The 22073-nt window shown below is 36.6% G+C and overlaps 2 protein-coding genes across 2 annotated transcripts in view; one reads left to right on the top strand and one right to left on the bottom strand.

Moving 5' to 3' along the window:
* Positions 1-9025: 9025 nt before the first annotated feature.
* On the bottom strand, positions 9026-10701 carry LOC122530756 (the record flags this gene model as incomplete). Its single annotated transcript, XM_043658029.1, has 1 exon — positions 9026-10701. A coding segment is annotated over exon 1 (1342 nt), but the record flags the coding sequence as incomplete, so codon positions are not given.
* A 3633-nt stretch (positions 10702-14334) lies between these two features.
* The window catches only part of LOC122531305 (sterol regulatory element-binding protein cleavage-activating protein), a 17707-nt gene continuing 9968 nt past the window's right edge, over positions 14335-22073 (top strand). The window contains exon 1 of the mRNA XM_043659112.1: positions 14335-14527. The gene's annotated coding sequence lies outside the window, so the exon portion shown is untranslated. The remainder of the gene's footprint in view (positions 14528-22073) is intronic.

Here is a 22073-nt window from a genome sequence, read left to right on the forward strand (position 1 = left end):
TTGCTTCCAAAGAGACGTTTGAATTCTGACAATTTTCAAGAAAAAAGCAATGATAATATTTATTCAAAATCAAAGTGTGAAGGCAGAAGTCTTGAGCTTGAAAATTAAGGCCGAGCAAGATTTGTTCCAGAAGTTGTTCCACAACAGTTCAAATCATCGACAATTTGTCACAATTTGTTCAGCATTATGCTATTTTACGCGTCTTGAAATATCGGGAGTGAACGTTCGCAACGTATGAGGGAGACAAAGTCCAACACTTTCTCAGGAGAAACTGACGGAAAAAGGTTAAACACTCCCGCGAGGAGAGGATTCGAATCCCGGCAACCTCCTTGCAAACGAATCAGGTCCCCTCGAACGAAATCGAATTTCCACGCCGGGAGAAAAAGGAACGGGGAACTCGCTTGGACGTAATACCAATCTAGTGTCCCGAGCGATGGGACTCCATAACGAAACGAGTTCGAGTTCGGCAAACACCAGGGCAACGACAAACACGAATTCGTTCTGCCTGCCACGGCGTCGAAGCGTCCGACAATAGGGAGCCGAAAGAGAGAGGAAGAGAGGCCACGAGAGGAGAGAAGAAAACGCGGTCCTCGAGAAGTGTCTGTAGAAGCAGAGCTGTGTATGCAAAAGAACAAAGAGGGGAGAGACAGGAAGCAGAGGGCGCTCGGTAAACGAGCCAACCGCTGTTTACCTCGCCGCGGCTGTTTCCGTTTGCTTCGCCGGCAAACGTGACGACGCAAGGAGATAATTCTCCTACTCGAGGAATCCGGTTCGACACGTGAATCGCGTGCCTCTTTTGCTGTTCAGTGATTTCTGTCTTTAAACATCGCCATATTTAATTGGAATTTTCACTACGTGGTGTGATGTGTATGCTAACTATTAAGGAACAATTGTTATACTGACTATTAATGTATAATAGCTGTGCTAACTATTAAGGAACAATTGTTATACTGACTACTGTTAATGTTATCTTAATGTTATTATAATATTGACGTATTATTAATATACTGTATTAATGTACAATAGTTATGCTTAATATACCTTAATGCGTGGTGTAATATTTATGTTAACTATTAAGATATAATAGTTATGTTAAGGTATAATAGTTGTAACAATATATGAAGTATAATAGTAAACTAAGATATGATAGTTATGCTAACTGTTAATGTTATCTTAATGTTATAATATTAATATATTGTATTAATGTAAGTTATACTTAATATACCTTAATGCGTGGTGTAATATTTATGTTAACTATTAAGATATAATAGTTATGTTAAGGTATAATAGTTGTAACAAGTAATAGTAACTAAGGTAGGATAGTTATGCTAACTGTTAATGTTATCTTAATGTTATAATATTAATATATTGTATTAATAATTATGCTTAATATACCTTAATGTATGATGTAATATTTATGTTAACTATTAAGGTATAATAGTATATGAAGTATAATAGTAACTAAGGTATAATAGTTATGCTAACTTTATACTTTAGTATACTTTAGTATGCTGTTATACTCTTAATATACTTTAGTGATATAATATTAATATCTTAATACATTTTATTAATATTAGAATATTATACATTATTAATATATTAATGTATAATAGTTATACCAACTAATATACCTCAATATATCTCCAATGCTACCTATTGAAATATAATAGTTGTGCTAACTATTAAAGAGATCATACAAATCTTTTGAATCAAATTTGAAGGTAGTTTAAAGGACAATGAAATTAAAGTATTTCTAGTTTGAGACGAATATATGTCAGAGATTTTTCTGACCTAAAGAATCACTGAGTTCGCAAGAGAGTCTTTGGAAGAGTCACTACACTTGAACCTAATTTAAAACGTGTTTCACTTTTCAAAAACTTCTCGGTTTTCAATTCTCGCTCGAAGGAAAGAAAGCCAGCAAAGCTTGAATATTCCTAATTTGACTTAAAGATCATGTGTCTAAAAAGAATTAGATGTCTCCTGCAGGAAACAATATTTCTCAGAAAATTCAGAAGATGTAATATCAAAGAAATTAAAAGCCAAGGATTCTTCGAGAGGAATGACGTCTATCTGAGAATTTTCTCTTCATGAAACATATTTAGACGAGCTTGAGGAAAAGATGTATGAAAAGAATGACAGAAATATTTGGATATTTGTGGAATTTCTGACAGGTAGGGGAAACGCGATTCAGAGCACGAGCCCGTGTTACAAATGTATTCCATTTCCTCGGTATAACGACTCGCTTTTCACTCCATGGCCACTACAACCAGTTTTCCGGGAAGCGAGGCCGTTCAGTTACAATATGTTAAGTACGAATCTCTCGAAATTGCAGCCGGCACGACAACACCGTCGAATATATGTATACCGCGATAAATTGCAGATAATTTCGTTGAAAGGACAGTGAAATCGATTTCAGTGCGAACAGGTACGAAGAATCTGTTTTGTACTTGATTCCTGACAAATTGTCATTAAAAGAACATTATCTGCATTAGGTCTTTGGAATTGTCAAGTCCCACATGATATAATAATTGAATTTTTTTTGCAACTTTTGTTGCAAATTTGATGTTAATTCGATTAATAGTTAAATTGTAAAAAAAAGTAATTAATAAGCACGAAATAAAACAAGATGATTTTCATATTGTTAGTAATCTTCAGTCGCGTATAAACCAATGATACTTAAAATCTTGAGGGATGATTTTGTAAAGTATGCTTGAAAATCTTATTTCGCAGCTTTGTATTTTGAACTTTTTTAACTATTTTTCTATATATTTGGAAAGTTGATAAAGTCGAATAAATGGAACGTACTTTCGCGCAGAAAGTCCCAGTAGAATTCCTTGATCATTGATCAGGCAAGTAGTTTCTTCCTTCTTTCAATACCGTTCACAATATTCTTCAATATCAACATTAGTAAGAATTTTGTTTTCACGAATATTGCGTGAAATATTATATAATAAAATATGAATCAAACGTATCATACACATACAAAATAATACATGTAACAAATATATTACACATAAAAATGTGTGCATTAAAAATATACCTTGTACAAATTTAATTATTAAAAACATAAAAAATTAAAACGTACAAAAATGTGTGTATCAATAATTCGACCAACAATCAAATAACCAACACTAAGAACAAGCGAAACTGGAATGAAAATCCCGGATTTCAAGGTATAACCCAAAGTATGAAAACAGTCGCGAAATTCCGAGAATTTCGACGAACATACTGTTCCAATATCTTGCGCGTAACTCACCGTACGTAGCCGTCTTACCAAATACCGTTTCAACTCCCGTTTCACCCTGTTCTACGTCTCTTTTTAAGCCGGCATTAAGTCTTAATGAACTCGATCTCCTAATAGTTCACGAGAACTGAACGTTAAACAGTTCTCGATTTCAATTGTTCCCGGCGGAAATGTTCTCCGTGTGCACGTGTTTCCACGATTAGGAGTATGAACTGACTCCGGGCATCGTTTCGTTCGGATATTATCGCAGCCAGGAGCGTTCAGTCGTTCTGAAATCATTTTCAAGAGAGAACTGCTTGACCGACATCTACCTCTCAGTTAGGAAATTGTTAAATTGTTCGTAACTGATTTTATTATCGACCAAATTCACGCAAGCCCAAGTCCAGGAATTAGCGATCGAACTTCGTACGACACATTCATAGAAATTGCTTGAAACTTTGTACAAAAGAAATGTGCAATACAATAGAACCTACTGTTCTTCAATCGTCTCGAAATTCCAATGCCGAAATCACTCGTGACTCGAGATTGTTGGGCAAATTTCATTGCAGCGATACAGCGTTTGGATAAGTGAAGATATTTGTAAAATAAGAATTCGAACGAGAAAGCAGTTAACTCGAAAAAGAGGAAGATATATTTAAAAAGTCCGAGATAAATTTCAAACGACACTTTCGTATTCACGTCTCGAATCATCTTCCTCAACATTGATCGTATTTGTTTTCTAACACCTCGCCACCTTATTAATATTAATCGCAAGATTAGACATATTCCAGGATAATTAACGAAGAAACACGAGCACGCCGACGACAAACCAACTGCCCCTTCTCGACTGTGATTATTTAATATACATATCGATTAATTAACTGGAGTTTTAATTAATTAAAACGAAATATTCCAAGACACAATGAACACAAGAGACGCAAGTGTGCTGAGGACAAGTTTCTCAATCCCTGTTTCTCGATTGCAAAAATGATTAATTAATTACGACAACAACGCTACTTTAAAAGTTCCTCTTCACTCTCCTCACCGCTGAAACATCTTTTCCTCTCCAAATTCTCCTGGAATTTCTCTCTTGACGAACGTCGATCTTCACCCCCACCCTCCGACAATTCGATTCCCTTTATCGTCTGGGTATTATCTGAGCAATCTTCCCCGCGACAGGATTGTCCGTCTCCTCAAAAGTTTTTCCAACTTGCAGTTTCATCGCCGCAGAACCTGACCCGGCCAGGTCCTTAGGATAACGGATTATTTGTCCAGCTATCGATCCCGTGCAGATGAGAGACCGTTCCAGACGGGAGAAGCAGCCAGTTGCCGAGGGAGATATTTTTTGAAGAATACCACCGACGGGACACCGACTTCCTTCCTAAGAAACCTGCTACTATGGTTTCACGCGAGAATGTGTCTTCGTTTCTCGACGTTTCCGCCGTTTATTTCGATTTTCTGGCGCGAGCCACTTCGCTTTTCCAAGTTTTTCGAGATACTTAGCCCCCCTTGAACTTTCCACGAATTTCTTCTCACAGTCTTTAGTTAGTTACAGCTGCATCGTTGCGAGGTGTGAACTAAATTCGTGCTCGTTTAAATCGTCAGTTCGAAGAATTGACCAAATTCGAATTTTATTTTCTTCTTTCAAACGAGACTCAATAGTATAACTCGATAATAAAGGATTAACGGTGCTTTAACGTGTTAACCATCGAGAAGAATTTACGTGCATTTGTTACACTTACGTTCTCCTTAAATAATTTCGCAGAGACGCGAAAGAAATTGCCGTTTTTCATGTAAAGGGTGGCAAAGTGAGTGACTTCGCGCAGCGTCGTAGGTCCAACTTTCATTCGGTATTAAGAACAGTTTTACTAGGAGACAAGAGGAATATCCAGATATCGCTCTACTTTCAGGAGTGGAGCAAGTCAGACGGAAAAGTCGAAAGTCAAGAGTCAAAAGTTCGCACAGTCGAGTCGAGTTGAGAAGTCGCAGAGAAGTCGCCGAGACGTTGAATTTGCGTCGTTTAGTCGTATAATTCGCCGTGGCGTACTGCCGAATGAAGTGCATTTACTACGTGTGATATATTTACAATGATAACATTATGTTCATAACATTTACGATTATACGCGTCGCGTTATGTAACGCTAGAACTAAAGAGCAAAGAAGATTTAAGCTCAAAATTTCCTTCAGAAATAACTGAATTTATAAAATATTAGATATTAAAATTAAAAATATTTTACAATGTAACTGAGTACACGAGCTTTTATTCTACGAGAAATGTCAATCTCTGAAATATCCAACGAAAATTACTAATTTCTAGTAATTGATCGATCAATTACTAAATTGGTCGTTTCGATCAATTTTTTAATATACTCTACAATCATAATTCTTAGTATACTCTAATTAACATACTCTAATTGGGAGATGACTATTACGATTATGTGGGTAAAATTTCAGACAAGTCTGTAAAACGTATTCAGAAGTCGTAAGATATTTAACAAATCTTCTTAAGATGTCTAATTCCTTTCTGAGATGTTATCGACAAACCATTGACAGGATAAGTAATTATCGGTGGTTGATAAATAATACTACTCGCGCCTTGATAAAAAGTGTCTAAACGTGTCTACAAATATTGAAATATAAGGTATCATCGTAGTTTCTTGGAATATATGATAAACTAGGATTGGATTCTCACGCACAAAACATTCCAATGTGATATTATAATTAATACCCTATTATATACATGGTGCAGTATTATATATTGCACGTTTTTCAAAGTACACTTTTAAAGTAGTCAAGCAAATAATATATAAACATTTCTCGCTATTGATTAATACAAAACTATCAGTACATATTAGATAATTACACAAGATTCTTCAAAATGGATTAATAATAAATAAATATTCCTCTTCAAAATGCATTCTCAAAATTAACAATAAACAAACATTCATTATGAGATAATACGAAACTATCAATGTATACAGGCAATTATGATTATTATCTGGCATAAATATGATTATTATCTTTCGTTATTCCACGTTGTTTCAATTTTGATTGAAATTCTCAACACGGAGCTTGGCTGCAAAACTTTTTTTAACAAATAATTTCCAATGTACAAGATATATATATATATATACATATATATACATATATATGTAGAGTCATCGGATAGACGTTTTAACATCAGTCCACGTGACTCAGGCGGTGGTGTATCCGGCGGTGCACGCGCACGCGATGCGAAAAACCGATTATTAAGCCGCGAACGTGGAAAACTTCCGACTAATGCGGCAACGATACGCATGCAATTAGCACGCCAGCAGACGGAGCAATTAAACATTTACCAGTTAATTCGTCGGGCCCGATGTAACGACTACATCGTCGCGGCGAGCTTGTAACAAGTTTCACGCCTCGACTTCCAACACCACCGATCGTAGCTGGCTGCTACGCTTCTCGAATTGCGGCGAGAATTGTTTCGAACGTGTACGTGACGCCTCGTGTAAATATACTTTCGATATCCCGCCGCTTTCGACGAATTTAATTAGATTAATTCGAATTTTAACGAACTGATACACGGACCTCTGGTTCAGGAGGTTTGTCGATAAAAAAGAAAAAAAAAAAAACGTTTCAACGTTTCCACACGCGTTCGAATCTTTGCAATTTCCCCCCCGTGAAAATTGCATTAATTCAAACTCGCCTTTCCACTCGCTGAGAATGATGTAGAATCATTGTCGAGAAGAAAGGAAGCTTCGCTCTTTAACCCACTGCGCTGGGCAACTGGTTCGCGGACCATAACGAGTGACCGAATCGTATACAATAATTCGTCGCTTTCTTCTTCTTTTGCGCTCGTCGGTGCGATATCACCGGATAGAAATGATCTTAAGAAGTAATAAACTTATCATTTGTTATCAGTTTTCCTGCCTTACGTTTAAATACACTTGAAACTGAGAAAATGTGGCAACTTGGGGGCAAGAAATGGTACGTGATACGTCATTCCAGCGCAAGACGTTAAAACGAGACCGAGTGGATCGTCGAAAGGCGATCTGTTTTCAGAAAGTTATGACGATTTTTCATCGTCGCTGCTGCAATTACGCTTTTCACAACTTTTCGCTTTATAAATATTTGTCGAGGAACGATAATAAGCCACGAATTTAAAGATTAAACATCGGAGTCTCCTGTTGCGATAGTGACAAAAAACATCTGACGGAGCTCGTCGAATAGTTCCGGTTCTCTCTCTCTTTCTCTCTCTCTTTCACTCTCTCTCTTCGTTGCTCGCAACTTAATTTCGCGCCTAGGGAAGCCATTGCCTATCGCGGATATTGGAAACGGTGGTTCATCCAGGCGAGGCAAAGAGTCGATCCAGATTTTAATGGAGGGGCCAGTCCTCAGATTACTTCCGCTTCCCGTGTGGAGCGCTTCATTGTCTGACGAAATTGAATGATCGAGTAGCGACTGGGGGAAAAAGACGTAGGTATAGGCTCCTTTTTGTCTGACGGTCTTTTCCACCGCGATTTCCGGCGACGAGCTCGTGGAAGAGAGCCCTCTCTGAACCAGCAAAGAGAGCCTACTTATTCCCTGTTAATCTCATTTTTATTGCAACGAGAACCGGTCGTTCTCAGTTTGGCCACGTTTTCAAGATTTCTATCGTTACAATCGTGATTTGATTAATACTTTCAGTATCGTGTTGAATGAACGTTGAATGATCGAATTAAGAGTTCACACTGCTCGTTTGACTATGTTTGAACCGACCAATTTTCTACTTAAGCAAGATTTAGGTAATATTATTTAGTCTTAAATATTCCATAATATTAAATTAATCATTATATTAATCGTCAATTGAAATATGATATAATAATACATTTTGTTTCACAGCCTGTTATACTATCTCGTATCTTATCACGCTTTCATCGTCTAGCCTGTGTCTGAATTCGATACCCTTTGTTTGACCATCCTTTGTTTCGTTCCTGCGGTAAGGTACACTATCTGTCTTGTGAATTACTCTGTTTGATCATACACACATCCCCAATACTCCTTTTGTCTGACAATATTTGGGTGATGCATTCATTTTCATTCCTGCAATATTTCTCTGACAATATTCGTACTTTCTACTCGCCAACTGATAATCATCGTTCCCCAAAAACTTTGTTTTTAAGTTAGGTTTAGATTTCAGGTCATGTGCGTGATGACGTATACCGGGCAATGAAAAATATTGAAATACTTTTCAATATTCAGTATTTATCATAGATGATAAAATTATTTTAAAAAAACAATAGATGATCTCCTACGATTATGTATGATGAAATTTGAAAATTATAATTCTCGTCCTATCTAACATATTGACCAATCTTTGAACCCTTTAATGTTCTACGCCATACTGCAATTTGGACCTCGTACTACACCATAATTTGGACCTTGTACCATAATCAAGAATCTACACTACGTAATCCATCGTTCGATGCAACACGTGACATTTTCAGTGAGAATATAACAAAATAGTTGTAGTTAGATAATAACCATTTATTTGGACGAAATTTCAACCAATTTCTAATTAAATGAATCCCTGTTCTTTGATTATTATTCTAAACTCCCATTATACAACTATTACATAAATCCCAATTATACAGGGTGTCCCAACAACGAGCGGGGATGATTCTAGGAAAAGATTTTATTCTTCGACACCTTCGACCTCGCTTCGACACCCTGTACAGAATTACCTGTCACTCGACAAGAACCCCATCAAGGGAAAAGAAACGAACAATCTCCATCCATTTCCGAAAAGATCAACGACTAGAGAGCTCGCAGACTCACCGCGACTGAACTGATCGTTATTCGCGATCACTCGCTCGGCGTTCTTCCTGGCGATGTAAAACCACTCGCTGCTATTGCTCAGGTACTTGTACTCCATCGCCAGATCTTTCACCAAGATCCCGTCTTGATCCTGCAGTCGATGAGCGAAGGGACAGTAAAGCCAGCGGTCCCTGTACTGTAGTTTGTCGTAGCAATTCCCAGCGGCGAATATATCCTCGTCGAATTCGACCATCGACAGGATACTCGCGTGTAACAGGTACTCCGAGGAGAGCATCACTTCTGGCGCGTACTTCCACAGCCTGGTCAGCATGTTGGCCCTGTTCACAGCTAAATTCGCCTCGAGCCTGAACCTCTCCTGAGCGTATTGGTCGACGATCCCCTCGCCAAGGTTCAGATCGGTCCCGGCGGTGCAATTCTCGCCGAGCAGGTGTTGGTTCTCGATGATACGAAGGAACCTCGTGACGATGTCCACGTGGACTGGCTCCTTGCTAGACTTCCCTTGATCGCCGCCCTTCCCGTAATCCTCGTAATCCTCGCTCTCCGAGCTGTTATTGCCCCCGTCGCTGTCATACACGTCATAATCCTCCATGGTCATCTCCGCTTCGTCCAGGTCGCTTCTGTCACCAGACGGCGCACCGTGAACAACGTGGCCGTATATCTCGGACGAATTGCCGGCGGTTCGATTGCCAGACAGCCGAGACCTGTTCCTGTCGATCACTTTTCTCAGTTTGTTCAACGAATCGTTCTTGTGCCTCACTCTCCCTTCTTTCCTCTTGTCGGACCCGGCCTCCGACAGCCTTATGAGCAGTTTGTCCAGATCCACGGTCGATCGTTCGTCGATCGTGCCCGAGGATCTCAGATCTTGGCCGGTGATCACGTTCTTGCCTCTGGATCTGTCGAGATTCGAGACGTTCTCGATCCGCGACACGTTGTCCATCGCCTGGGTCCTTCTGCCGGATCCATCAGACACGAACGACGAGTCCGGATCGTCCAGTTTCACCTGTCTCACGAAATGGCTTCTAGACCTGCCGTGTCTGATCTGAGTGGCCGGCCTCTCGATGCTGGTTTCCAATTTCGGCTTGGACGGGATCGTTCGACCGTCGTTCTCCTCGTCCTCCCGATCCTCAAACCCGATCGCAGGCTCCGTCGTCACGCTCTCGTGCATCTCCAGCCGGTCGACCAGCTTCCGTTCGATGAACGATGGTCGATGATTCTGCTGGTGACGCAGCAGCTCCCTCGGCCTCTCGATCTGTGCCTCCTGATCGGCGTGGACGGCCAGCCCGGGCCAAAGCGTGCACGTGAGCAGTACGAGCAGCGCGTACCAGCCGCATGTGACACTCATCTTAGAGCGGGTTCACGGCCATCAACGGCAAGCACAGTCCGTAGGCAAGCCCCCCCGGCCCAGTCACGTCATCCGGACAGGAGCCGGCGTTTCAACACGGCTACCGTCATTTTCGTCACGTGTTCGCGACACACTCTGCCGTTGTGTTCCACTAGGCATCCACCGTGCCCGGAATCAGCCGCCAACGTTCAGCTGTCGCATGTTTCATCGCGCTCAGCGCTCGACTGCACTAAAGGAATTCACGGTTTTCACTGCGCGGTGGTGACGTTTCGCGAGACGACGCTTGAGCGTTTCTTTAGCGGGGACCACGGCCCTTCCGCTGGAAATGTTCATGTTTTCTCTGTTTGTATGTGTGTGTCTCTGTGTGTGTGTGTGTGTGTATGTGTGTTGCGACAGGTATTGCGACACCAGTACCCCCTCGGTCTGAGATTTTTTTTGGCAGGGTTTTCGGTTTGCCTGGGTTTGTCTCAGGTTGGGTCATCGGATTTCGAACGACAGACGTCGGTGGCGGCCTCGCGAGTCATCGCGACGAGCGGACGCGGAACCGAGAGGGGTTTGCAGGCGTCTCCGTGTGTGGGGAAACGCCAAGATCCACTCGCGCTCGCACGCGGCGCCAGACTAAGGGTTGAAACCGACCAACCCCCGTGCTACCAGCGCGCAACGCTCCGTGCAATGCGCATGTTCCGTTTAGATGATTTTATTAGAATCAAGCCGGATCCGTTGTTTTCATCGTGACGCGTGACGAGCGAATGATCGCCGATGAGTCGCTCCGGTGCATTCGCTGGTTCCCGCTGTTCTGTCCAGGGAGATCCGTTGCGGATGAGAATCGGGCCAATCTTTGGCGAATTGAACAATACCTTTAAATATTAAATTTAAAGTCTACGTGTTACGATTGTCGTTCGTTTGACCATGAGACGATCTTGGTCCTCTAGTAATAGTCACAAATGAATCAGAACATGTAATTTCGAGTATTCTCAATGAAGGTACGCGGCAGGATTTATTGATGACAGGGGTTCAGATAGCAGGTTTCGAGGAATTTATGTGATTTTTAATATAATATCGTATCTGACTTTGATAAAACACGCGATTATTTATTTCACTTTTTTTTGCAGAAAAAAAATAATGAATCAAGCTGCAATCGTATCCAACGTGCAGTTCCAGTAAACATCGTGATTAACTCTAGAGCCACGAAAAGTTGAAGAATCGTTCCATTTTACGCTTACTTAATCACGCTAATTACACTCTCGATATTTCAATTTATCCGTAACGGTTTGCGTCACGGTACCATCGTCTAGAAATGCAGAAAAACTCTCAAAGGCACACACGATGCACGCCATTATTCCGCCCATTGTATTGTTGTTTAACGATTGAAAGGAGGCACGCCGGTATCTCGTTACCGTTGTGCCCGATATTAAACAGCCAGTCGATGTAATGTCGAATTAATTTTCCAAGCGATAAAATGTTGTTCCGTTGCCGAGATAACGATTAAAAGGGAATGCGCGCGGATCCGTTCCGGGCGCAACGGTGACAATTTATTGCATAACGTGCAGACATATTGGCGTACAACCAACCAACACGTTGATACCTAATGCGGTGGAAAATTCGTAGCAGCAGTGCAAGTTCTCCCGGCCAAAGAGAAAAATGTTATGGCACACATCATGGAAACAAATGCACGCCACTGAATATAAAATGAACACGCAGCTATTTTTCTCTTCCGCCCGTTGGAATAAATCCATCGTTTCACTGCGGTTACACACTTCCGTTTAGAGTATGCCGAACGATCGACGATTCAAATTGATCGACAGGTCGAGCGATATCTCGAAAATTTCGTTCGAGCTACGAGGAAAAAAAATCGCTACGTGTAGCCATCGAGTGTTTTCGAGCGAATAAAAAATAATAAATCGCGAGTAAATATTAAATATAAAAGAGTAATTAAAATACTAGCTCTTTGAAACGCCGTGTCTAGATTACAATTTATCTAGAAAAACGTATTAAAACAGATTGCGAGTCGACTAACTGTTGAAATTACTCTCAATGAAATATCGATTAAATATTAAATATAAAAGAGTAATTAGATTAAATATTAAACATAAAAGAGTAATTAGAATACTAGCTCGCCCTTTGAAACGCCGTGTCAGGATTACAATTTATCTAGAAAAACGTATTAAAACAGATTGCGAGTCGACTAACTGTTGAAATAACTCTCGATGAAATATCGATTAAATATTAAATATAAAAGAGTAATTAGATTAAATATTAAACATAAAAGAGTAATTAGAATACTAGCTCGCCCTTTGAAACGCCGTGTCAGGATTACAATTTATCTAGAAAAATGTATTAAAACAGATTGCGAGTCGACTAACTGTTGAAATAACTCTCGATGAAATATCGATTAAATATTAAATATAAAAGAGTAATTAGATTAAATATTAAACATAAAAGAGTAATTAGAATACTAGCTCGCCCTTTGAAACGCCGTGTCAGGATTACAATTTATCTAGAAAAATGTATTAAAACAGATTGCGAGTCGACTAACTGTTGAAATAACTCTCACACATGAAAATTCTGCCCGGGTTTAACCCGATTTCGAGGCTGCAATTAACAATTCCCCCTTTCGAGAAACGATAGAAGAAAGATGACAATTTGTCCTTTCTTCCAGCGGGAAGTTTCTTGCCGAGAGTTGAAACTTTCTTCGAGATGAAAGGGACCATCGTCCCGAGGAGAAAAATTCGCCGAAGGAAAATTAGCGGGAAATAAAGACTCGTCAGCCATCCGGCATCAAGTTCCTCAAAGACGGTTGGAAACTCGAGTAGGATACAGTTCTCTTTGAAAAGTCTCGAATTCCGTGAACACGCGTTGCACGGAAGCCGCAGGAAAGATCGCCGGCGAGGAAATTTCCAAGAAACATGACACTGTCTTGCAAGATACCTCGCCAAGTACCATGGATGCTTGCAACAGTCTCCGAATAAACAGCCGTTACATTTGAACATGCGAACAAGCGGGAATATTTCGTCGATGATACAACAAATATTAACGGAATAACGATATTCCGCGAATGAATGAACACTGTCGGAATTTTTGTAAATAATTTCCGAATATTGCAGAATAATCTCTCTCGTATTTCCCGGTTAAAATCATTGTCGAAAATTTTCATCAAAGAGAAATTTTTCTCGGGAACGTTTTTGCATTAAAAATCCGTTTCTGGATTAAAAAATTTCCCACAATAAAATTTCGGAGCGAAGCGGCAGAAGTATTATTTGAACAGTACTAACGATTTAAAAAGGTTTTCCGAAACGTTACTTCAAATTCCCAAATTTGTGAAACACGTGACCGTTTCGAACCTGTGCCATTCCCAAATGGGCATCATTAAGGGTTAAAAACAGATTAATGCCCGATCGATTTCACGTGACGATTCGTATTCGTACGAGACGCTCGTATGAAGTCATTTTCGAAAGAAACGTGCGATCGCTATCGCCATCAGGAGCCACGAGTCAGCAACAAGTGTCTGAAGACGCCCCTCGTTGCCTGCAGCGAGAACGGCGTGGTCAGATCGCGTTAGAATTACTCGAATCCAGGCCTCCGCATGTAAATTGATCGTACTAATCAACTTTGATTACTAAGATCAATCACCATTGGCACTGCCTGTCTGAACAGTTCGATTTACATCGATTTCTATCAACCAGTTTCCAAATTTTTCCACTCGAGTGAAAATATACAAAATTTTCTCAATCTCTTCGGGGATATCTCGTTCTTTAAAATATCACCTTTGTGCAAATTGGGAACATAACAAGTCAAAATTAGCCTAGGTTTCTCCAAAGGCCTACAGTTTAAGTATAAACGACATCTAATCTGTGTTTTCTGTCCGACAAACAGCCAAACGGGGGGAAAAAACTCATTAGTATACGCAACGTCAGTGTGGCAATTATAAGTTGGATACCAATCCGATTGAAATGCTTTTAATTCGAATTACGCTGCACTTGTGTCACAAACAGTGAAAGGCTTCTTCAGACACTTGTTGCTGCCCCGTGTCTCTAATGGCGATAGTGATATACGTTCGAGCGAAAGAAAACCATTAAAACCTATTAAGAATTTGTCATCGTCAACAGACAATATCCACGACGAAGAATCAATTTTGACAAAGCCCATGGATTTTTATAGACGTACGTAATTTACAATTTTCGCTATAAATAAATAAGAGTAAGTTTCGTCAACGTTTGAGCATTGAATTTTTTTAATTTTTTTTTTTACAAAGTGATCTCGTCTCATGTTGTTAAAATTTAATGACGATTTTAAATCCTATAATTAATTATGATGGACTATTACGACCGCGAAAAAGCTTGGATCTCCATCTGTTGTCTCGATAAATCTTCTGATAGCGGGAGAATTTATCGGCAGAGTTGAGCACGATATATTTGAAATAAACAATCTCACGATTGTAACAAATTTATTAGTTCAAGTAACGTGAAATTGTTTGACTCGACTAAATGGTCCAAACCTGCTAAAACGTCTTAATAAATTACAATCGAATTATAATTATACAATTAATAATTTAATTGAAATTTAACTTCAATAATTAAATTTAATAATATAATTAGAAATTATTAAAAATAAATTATAATTTAATTCAATTTGCTGAGTACGATAAAAGTTATCGCAATGCTTCTCCGTGCTTGATGAACAGAATTTACAAAATAAAATTAAACAGAAGAAACTGGAGTTATAAATTTAGATTACAAAAAGGTTAGAATGACGGGTGTATAATGATTAATTGTATTAACAATTTTCTGTACTTTCATCATAATCTCGATACCTCGACTGTGTCGATAATTTATCGAATGCCAACATTACAGACGTCGATAACTAGTGCCCCATGCAGAAACCTACTTTACATCTTCCTTATCAATCGCGATAATATCGATAACGCGAAACAAAATATATATGTGCATATATTACAAATTTATGTGTGTACATAAGAAATAAGTAATACGATTACAATCAACGCGTCTATCGATTATAAAAAGAAAAATCGATAAAAGGTTATTGCTCGTTTTTGCACGAGTATTTTATATACGTTTTTAATTCTTTAATTCCAACAATTTTAATGTTTCCACGAAGCAAAAACCAAAGAAAATATTTGAGAAAAATCGTTTGCATATCGATTTATAACTCCGTGGTGCGTATGTACTCAAATGTGACGCACATTCGCTAAACTTTGAACGCCAGTGTATTAAAAGTTGATAAATAACTCAATGATGCGATAACATATTTATAGTACTTGACATTTATATCCTCATGTAAATATATTGTAAAAATTATGAAATTAATTATGCATGAGTAATTATGCAGCGGATCTAATGATAGAAGACATTCAAATCAAAAAGTTTGACGTTCGTTTCATTTGATTTCTTTATTAAATTCCTTTTATATTTTAAAGATCGAAATTTTCTAATTTGGTCTTTGCATTAAAAATGTTTTCCTCGTAGGACCATTAAAAAAAAAATTTTTTTACACAAAAATAATGTAAAATAAGATCGATCGAAATTTAATATTCCTTTCTCGACGAATTTTACAGAAATTTAAATTGAGTAACTCGTTCTTAAGAAGAGAGAAATTTGTAAGATTGACGCAAATTTTATTGTCGAAAATAGAAAACACTGAAAGAATGTCACAAACAGGATATCTCTCGACGAACTTATCTTGAATAATAAGTAATGAATTATTAATGATTTAATTCATGAATTATGAATTAATAATAATTTAAATCTATTAACGTATTTTCTTTTTTCTCTTTTTTTTTTTTTGTAAATTTTCTGAACTTTGTTTCTTAATGTCTGAATAGAATAATCTATTTTTTTTTTTTTTTCTTGTTTTTACACTCTTTAATTCTATAATGTTTCAAGACACGTATTCACGATATTACGTAAGTAACTAATTGTGTCTCTCCTTACTGACGAAACTTTTTCGTATTTTGTGATTTACGCAGCAAAATGGTTATTACTGTACATCGACAAAACAGTCTGCAAATGAGGTTGTTTCTTTTTTCTTTAATAAATTCATATATTCGCATGATTTTTACATATTGTTTTATTTCTTGTTTGTTAACCGAGTTGAAATCGAATATAAAAAGGAAGACTGCAAGAACTTCTATCTTTTTACGATTAAGGTGTGTTTATACGTTAAAAAAAAAATAATTGAGCATAAGAAAAATCTACCTTAGAAATTATTTATTGAAAATATTTTATTCGTCGTTCTACCATCAATCACGTCTTAGAGTATTCTGTGAAAAGTGAAAATTAAAATTCCCTCCTTTGAGTAGAATTACTCCAAAAACTAAATATTCATTCCTCTTAATGCTGACAAACCAAATAATAATAATATTCTAAAAAATTACTTATTTAAATTAGATATTAAGTAAAAATTACTTATGTAATTACCTATGTAAATTAGAACAAATTCTGAAAAATGAAAATCAATTTCCAAATGCATATTTTAAATTTTACCACGTTTTAAAAACTCGTTAGGATTACGCGCAAAATGGAATTATTAGTTCTTGGAAGAGTGAGAATGAAAATTGCACGGTAGTATTATTCCAATATACTCCGCAATTAATTCCCAATTATTCTAAATTCCGAATCACATAAAAATTCATCGGAACTATACACGAATGTTAATTCTCCGCAAGTTGGAGAATTACTGTACTGTCTGCAAAGAAATTAGGATAAAAGTTCCCTCCACTCGAGATTCGAAAACCAAATGTCCATCATGTTATTCACAGATCAACGTTGGCCAAACGAGAGAAATTACGAGAGAAAGACAGAAATTAGCAACCTCCATGTTTGAACTAATTCTCCCAAACATTCCTATTTTCCATCCAATTCTGACCGATCGTCGACTTATCGAGCCTTGTTTCCTCTTTCGATCTTATCACCTCGAAGTCAACTCTCCGCGTGAACTCTTCGCCAACACGTTGGGAAAGAATTCGGAGATCTAACCGATAGGGGTGAGAAACTATCGGACACCGGGTATAGCGCTCGGGTCCACGATCCGTTGAACGCAAGACGAGAGCGTGTTTTCATCAGTGCCGGGCGTTTGAAGTCGGATTAACTGCACATTGTTAGCCGGTATCCATCTCGGCCATTCCATTATATCACTGATTGACGTACCTAATCGCATCAATTGCGTAACAAATGGAAATTAGGCTGCTACGGAATGGTCAATGCCATTCGTGTGCTCGGCCGGCGCGGAAACAAATGGTGGTTTTCGAAAAACACACTTTCTTCGATTATTTTAGAGGAGAGATGACAAAAGAGATAGAGAGGGAAGGGAGGATTTGAACTACACGAGCGAAGAATCATCTCAACTCTTCTTCGGTGGTCGACTTGACGAATTGCGTCAAATAACCAGTTATGGTGGCGTTGACCCGTGTCTGGGTCAGAGTTGGGCAAGTTTCGTTTGAGAAACACAAAGATAAAAAAATAACAATTTAACTTGAGGCGACGGTGATTTAGTCATTTTTATATTTTATATTGTAAACGGCGCAGGAAGAAGTTCAACAAAGTCGGGAATTATTTGCAGGAAATAAAAGAGAGAATGAAACGGAAGGTTGTTTCATTCGACAATCGAGTAACGAAATTAGTCGCTCGGCCGAGTAAACTAGCGCGAAATTATTTCTAGATAACATCCAACGAGAGTGGAATTACTTTCCAAATGTTTCGTACGAATAATGCATTTTTAAAAAACGATGAATTAAATGATACATTTTTCTTTTTTTTTTTTTTTTGTTTTCTTTTTTGACGTTACTTGAAGTATGAAAATAATGGGACAATGAAATGAATTGATCTTTAGATACGAGGGATTAGTTCTTACTTTTTTTTTTTCTGACTTTCTGAACGTGACAAAAAATCGAAAAAAGAAACGTTTCAACATTCTATTAGGCAAAATCATGCATGGATGAAAGTCGATGAGAAAAAAGTCGCGACTAAACAAAGAAAATGTAGGACAATGTATGTATCTTTATATAATGTTGTTACTGACGACGATAATCGCATCGAATCAGGTACGTAAATCAGACATTTTCATAATTCACCTTGACTTCAACCGGAGACTTTAGTACCGAGCATATAGTAACAAGGAGAAACTGCATAAGTAATAATCAAACAAACTTGATAATCAAAATTCAACATCAAGTATTCCGTTTTATTTGTTTCGTACAAAAAAGCAGCGTGCGTTCTATTCCGCGTTTGAAACGCTTTTCGAAGGATTTCTGCTGGTAAAAGAAAATATTGTGAAGGAAATATTGTGAAACTTCTGAAATAACGATTCTTTATTAGAAAGGAAATACGTGAAAATCCGAAATTTGACGACAACTCAATTCTTTCATTATAAATTACACTACTTTTATATTCGTCATAAATTATGTATTTTAAAATTGTGAAATCCTGGTACAACGAAACATCAATTCTCTGATAAAAGGATTTAAAATAAAAGGAGTTTAAAATTTTAGTCTAAAAAAAAAGAGAGAATCTAGTCTGAAATAAATAAATAAACCTAAGTCTAAACAAAACAAATGAATAAACGTACAATCGCTGTGATAAAAAAAATAATAAAATATAAATCTTCTCATAAATCTCCTTACGCAAAGTTCCATAGTTGAATTTTTAAAAAGTTGAGATTTCTGAGAGATGGTACAGTTGTAATATATTGACTGAAAAGAATAATCAAAGTACCAGTATAATTAGTTTTCAGAAAAAAAGAGGGTCTTATGCAACGATGTTTCGGATAGCCAAACATACATAAAACTATCCGTCCATAGTTCATGGTGATTCGTAAAAGGAGGAAAGCAAGCGGCGATAAGAAAATTTGTCGCTTTGCAACATTCAGTTTGAATAATTAATTCCATTCAGTAACCTTCATTAATATTCATGATAAACACTGTGTGAATATACGTCAAACGTTGAAAACTAAAAATATTTCTCGAAGATTAGACTAGAGTTCAAACAAATCCAATAGAAATGTTTACTCATATCTTCTTAAGAAAATTGCATGGTTTCCAAAACTCGAATCTTTATGTTTTTAATTGGAGATGAAAATGGTCAATGATTGGCCAAAATGGCCAAATGTTATATCTAACAGTATTTCACGTTACGTATAACTAGAAGACAAAATGCTTGACAAAATGAGGAATTCTTTATCTAAAATACAGAAGTGAATATTAAATACTAAGAAATGAAGACCAAATATTTTACACATTAATTGATTCTATACATTAACTTGTTATGTTATCTAAATTTGATTTGGAACGCATGCATGTTTCTGTGATTCATTCACTTTTGTATAATTAATGAAGTTCGTGGGAATAAATTAATATTAAAAAAAAAAATGTTGCGTAGACCACTTTGACTTTGAAATGAAATTTAAGCACCATATTAAAAGGCAAATATATTTCTGTAAAGACAGATAAAAGTGAACACAGTATAAAGAGAAATTAATATTCATTGACAGAATTTGAATGAGAATGAATTCTGATGAATTTGCATGGAAGTCTGAGAAAGAATGAAATCTTAAAAGCACAAATCACGCTTTGATATTATATTGAAATTACAATGTGCAATTTCATCATCATTTTTGATGTGCTTTTTATTTTTATTATAGAAAAGGTTGTGATAAAATGAAATGGAATATTCTAGCATTCAACTAGAAGTAGAAAATTACAAAAGAGAGACACAGAAATCAATGTCCAAAAATATAAAGCAACTATATGTGAGTCAAGTTATGAAATACACGCGTGATATATGAAATTCATATCAGTCGTGAGGAGTAGTAGATAACCTTCACGTTTAAAACTTATTCCCATGAAATTTTTCGCAATCAAGAAACTTTCCATTATTATAAAAAACATTAAATTTCAATTTTGATTATTAAAGAATCTACTTTATGATGATCAAAATTATAGAATATTTTGAAGTATTTTGATAATAATATTGAGTCCTCTCAAGAATAAAAGAAATTCTCACAATCAGAAATTTGATAATAAAGATGACATGAAGAAGGAAATTTTGGAGATCTTTGAAGGAAATACCTTGCAAACATATTCAATGTCTAGACAGAGTCTAGATGACTCTTTTCAAGCAGAGCACAAAGAGCTTGAGAATGGAGGAAGATCAGTGATTGTTGCGATGGAAGATTTCATTCAAAGCGTCTTTAAAAAATCTAAAATCTAGACTTTGAATTTCAGATAAATTGTTTAAAATCTAAATATCAATTTTTATATAAAAATCTGGATAGCTAGAGGATAAAATATCCTATTATAAGTCTTTCAAACTGTCTCTTTTCTAAAATATTAAAAAAATAGAATATAGTTGTGAAATAAAATGGAATAGCATGTACTATGCATATTTCTTACTGCAGCTTTGTTTTAAGTGGTGATATTTAAGTGGTTGGATACATGTGCTAGTAAAAATAATTAAATGACTATGAAATTAGTTGGCTAGAGCCAAAAAATCATTCAAAAAGCCTAGAGTTTAAGCTGAATAGTTTTGCTCGGGATCAATACGTTTCAACTATGGTAATTTCATACAAGGTCATGTTTTTCAACTCAACGACAGGAAATGTGCGACAGCACGCAACTAGGAGAAGAAAATTTCAAAAAAAATTAGCCACGTGTGTGGACGTAATTTCTCGTCCGACCGATTCGTAATTGGTAAAATTACAAATATTTGCATTCCTATATTTTCCTTAAGAAGATCTCTTTTCCCTAATAAGTAGTAAAAATTTGTAAATTGAAAAAAAAACAAACAAAATAATTAATCATATAAAACGGATAATTGAAGATAAGATAGAATTTAAAAAAAGATTAAATTAAAATTGCGAAATGGGATTAAATTTTAGAAATTTTGATTTTTATCAAAAGTTCTGAATTATATCAAGGAAGAGGGGATTATCTCTTGAGAAAAAAAACAAGGCCAACAATTAGCAATGTTCTTAAAAATTCAGATAACCATATAAGGAGGTCGTTTCTGACGTTTATTTATAAAGATAGAAACGAATCTTGTTTTCTTTCCTTGATAAAAAGAAGCAAAACCAAATGTTGGAATTATTTTACGAACGTAATAGAGTTTGCACTACCGGAGAATTTTATAAATACCTGCGGCAAAAATCGATTTTTTTATTTAGGATTGAGTGTCAAGTTAAAGGATCGAATGTCCAGAACGTTCTGCACAGCTCGATACAACGTATTCTCATCCAAATTGCAAGTCATTTCAAAGTGTGATTATCCCGTGTTGAGTATGACCACGCTTCTTATCTACTCGTACTTTTTTTTAATAAACCATTAGACATATATATCATAGCATATATACTTGAAATTTTTCTCAAAATGTAATTATATAATAAATAAAACTCAAAAAATATAATTAATAGAAACTTGTATTTTGATAAATATAAATTTCTATTATTTATACAAAACTTACATTTTGATTAATAATTTATTTAATAAGATTTTTTCCAAGAAATGCTTGAATCACAAAGATAATTTTTGTTCTATGGGATTTTATTCTAAGATCAAACTCTGCTATATCAATCAAAACTCACACTTATTTGAAAAGTAATCAAATTTGGATTCGAATACAAATTTAAAAATTCAAATACAGTATTCTTTGCACGGAATTCAAATACAGACCAATTTATATTGTTTCCTCATAAAAAAAA

Source organism: Frieseomelitta varia, unplaced genomic scaffold (assembly GCF_011392965.1).
Source record: "Frieseomelitta varia isolate USP_RPSP 00005682 unplaced genomic scaffold, Fvar_1.2 scaffold_135, whole genome shotgun sequence".
Classification (NCBI taxonomy): domain Eukaryota; kingdom Metazoa; phylum Arthropoda; class Insecta; order Hymenoptera; family Apidae; genus Frieseomelitta; species Frieseomelitta varia.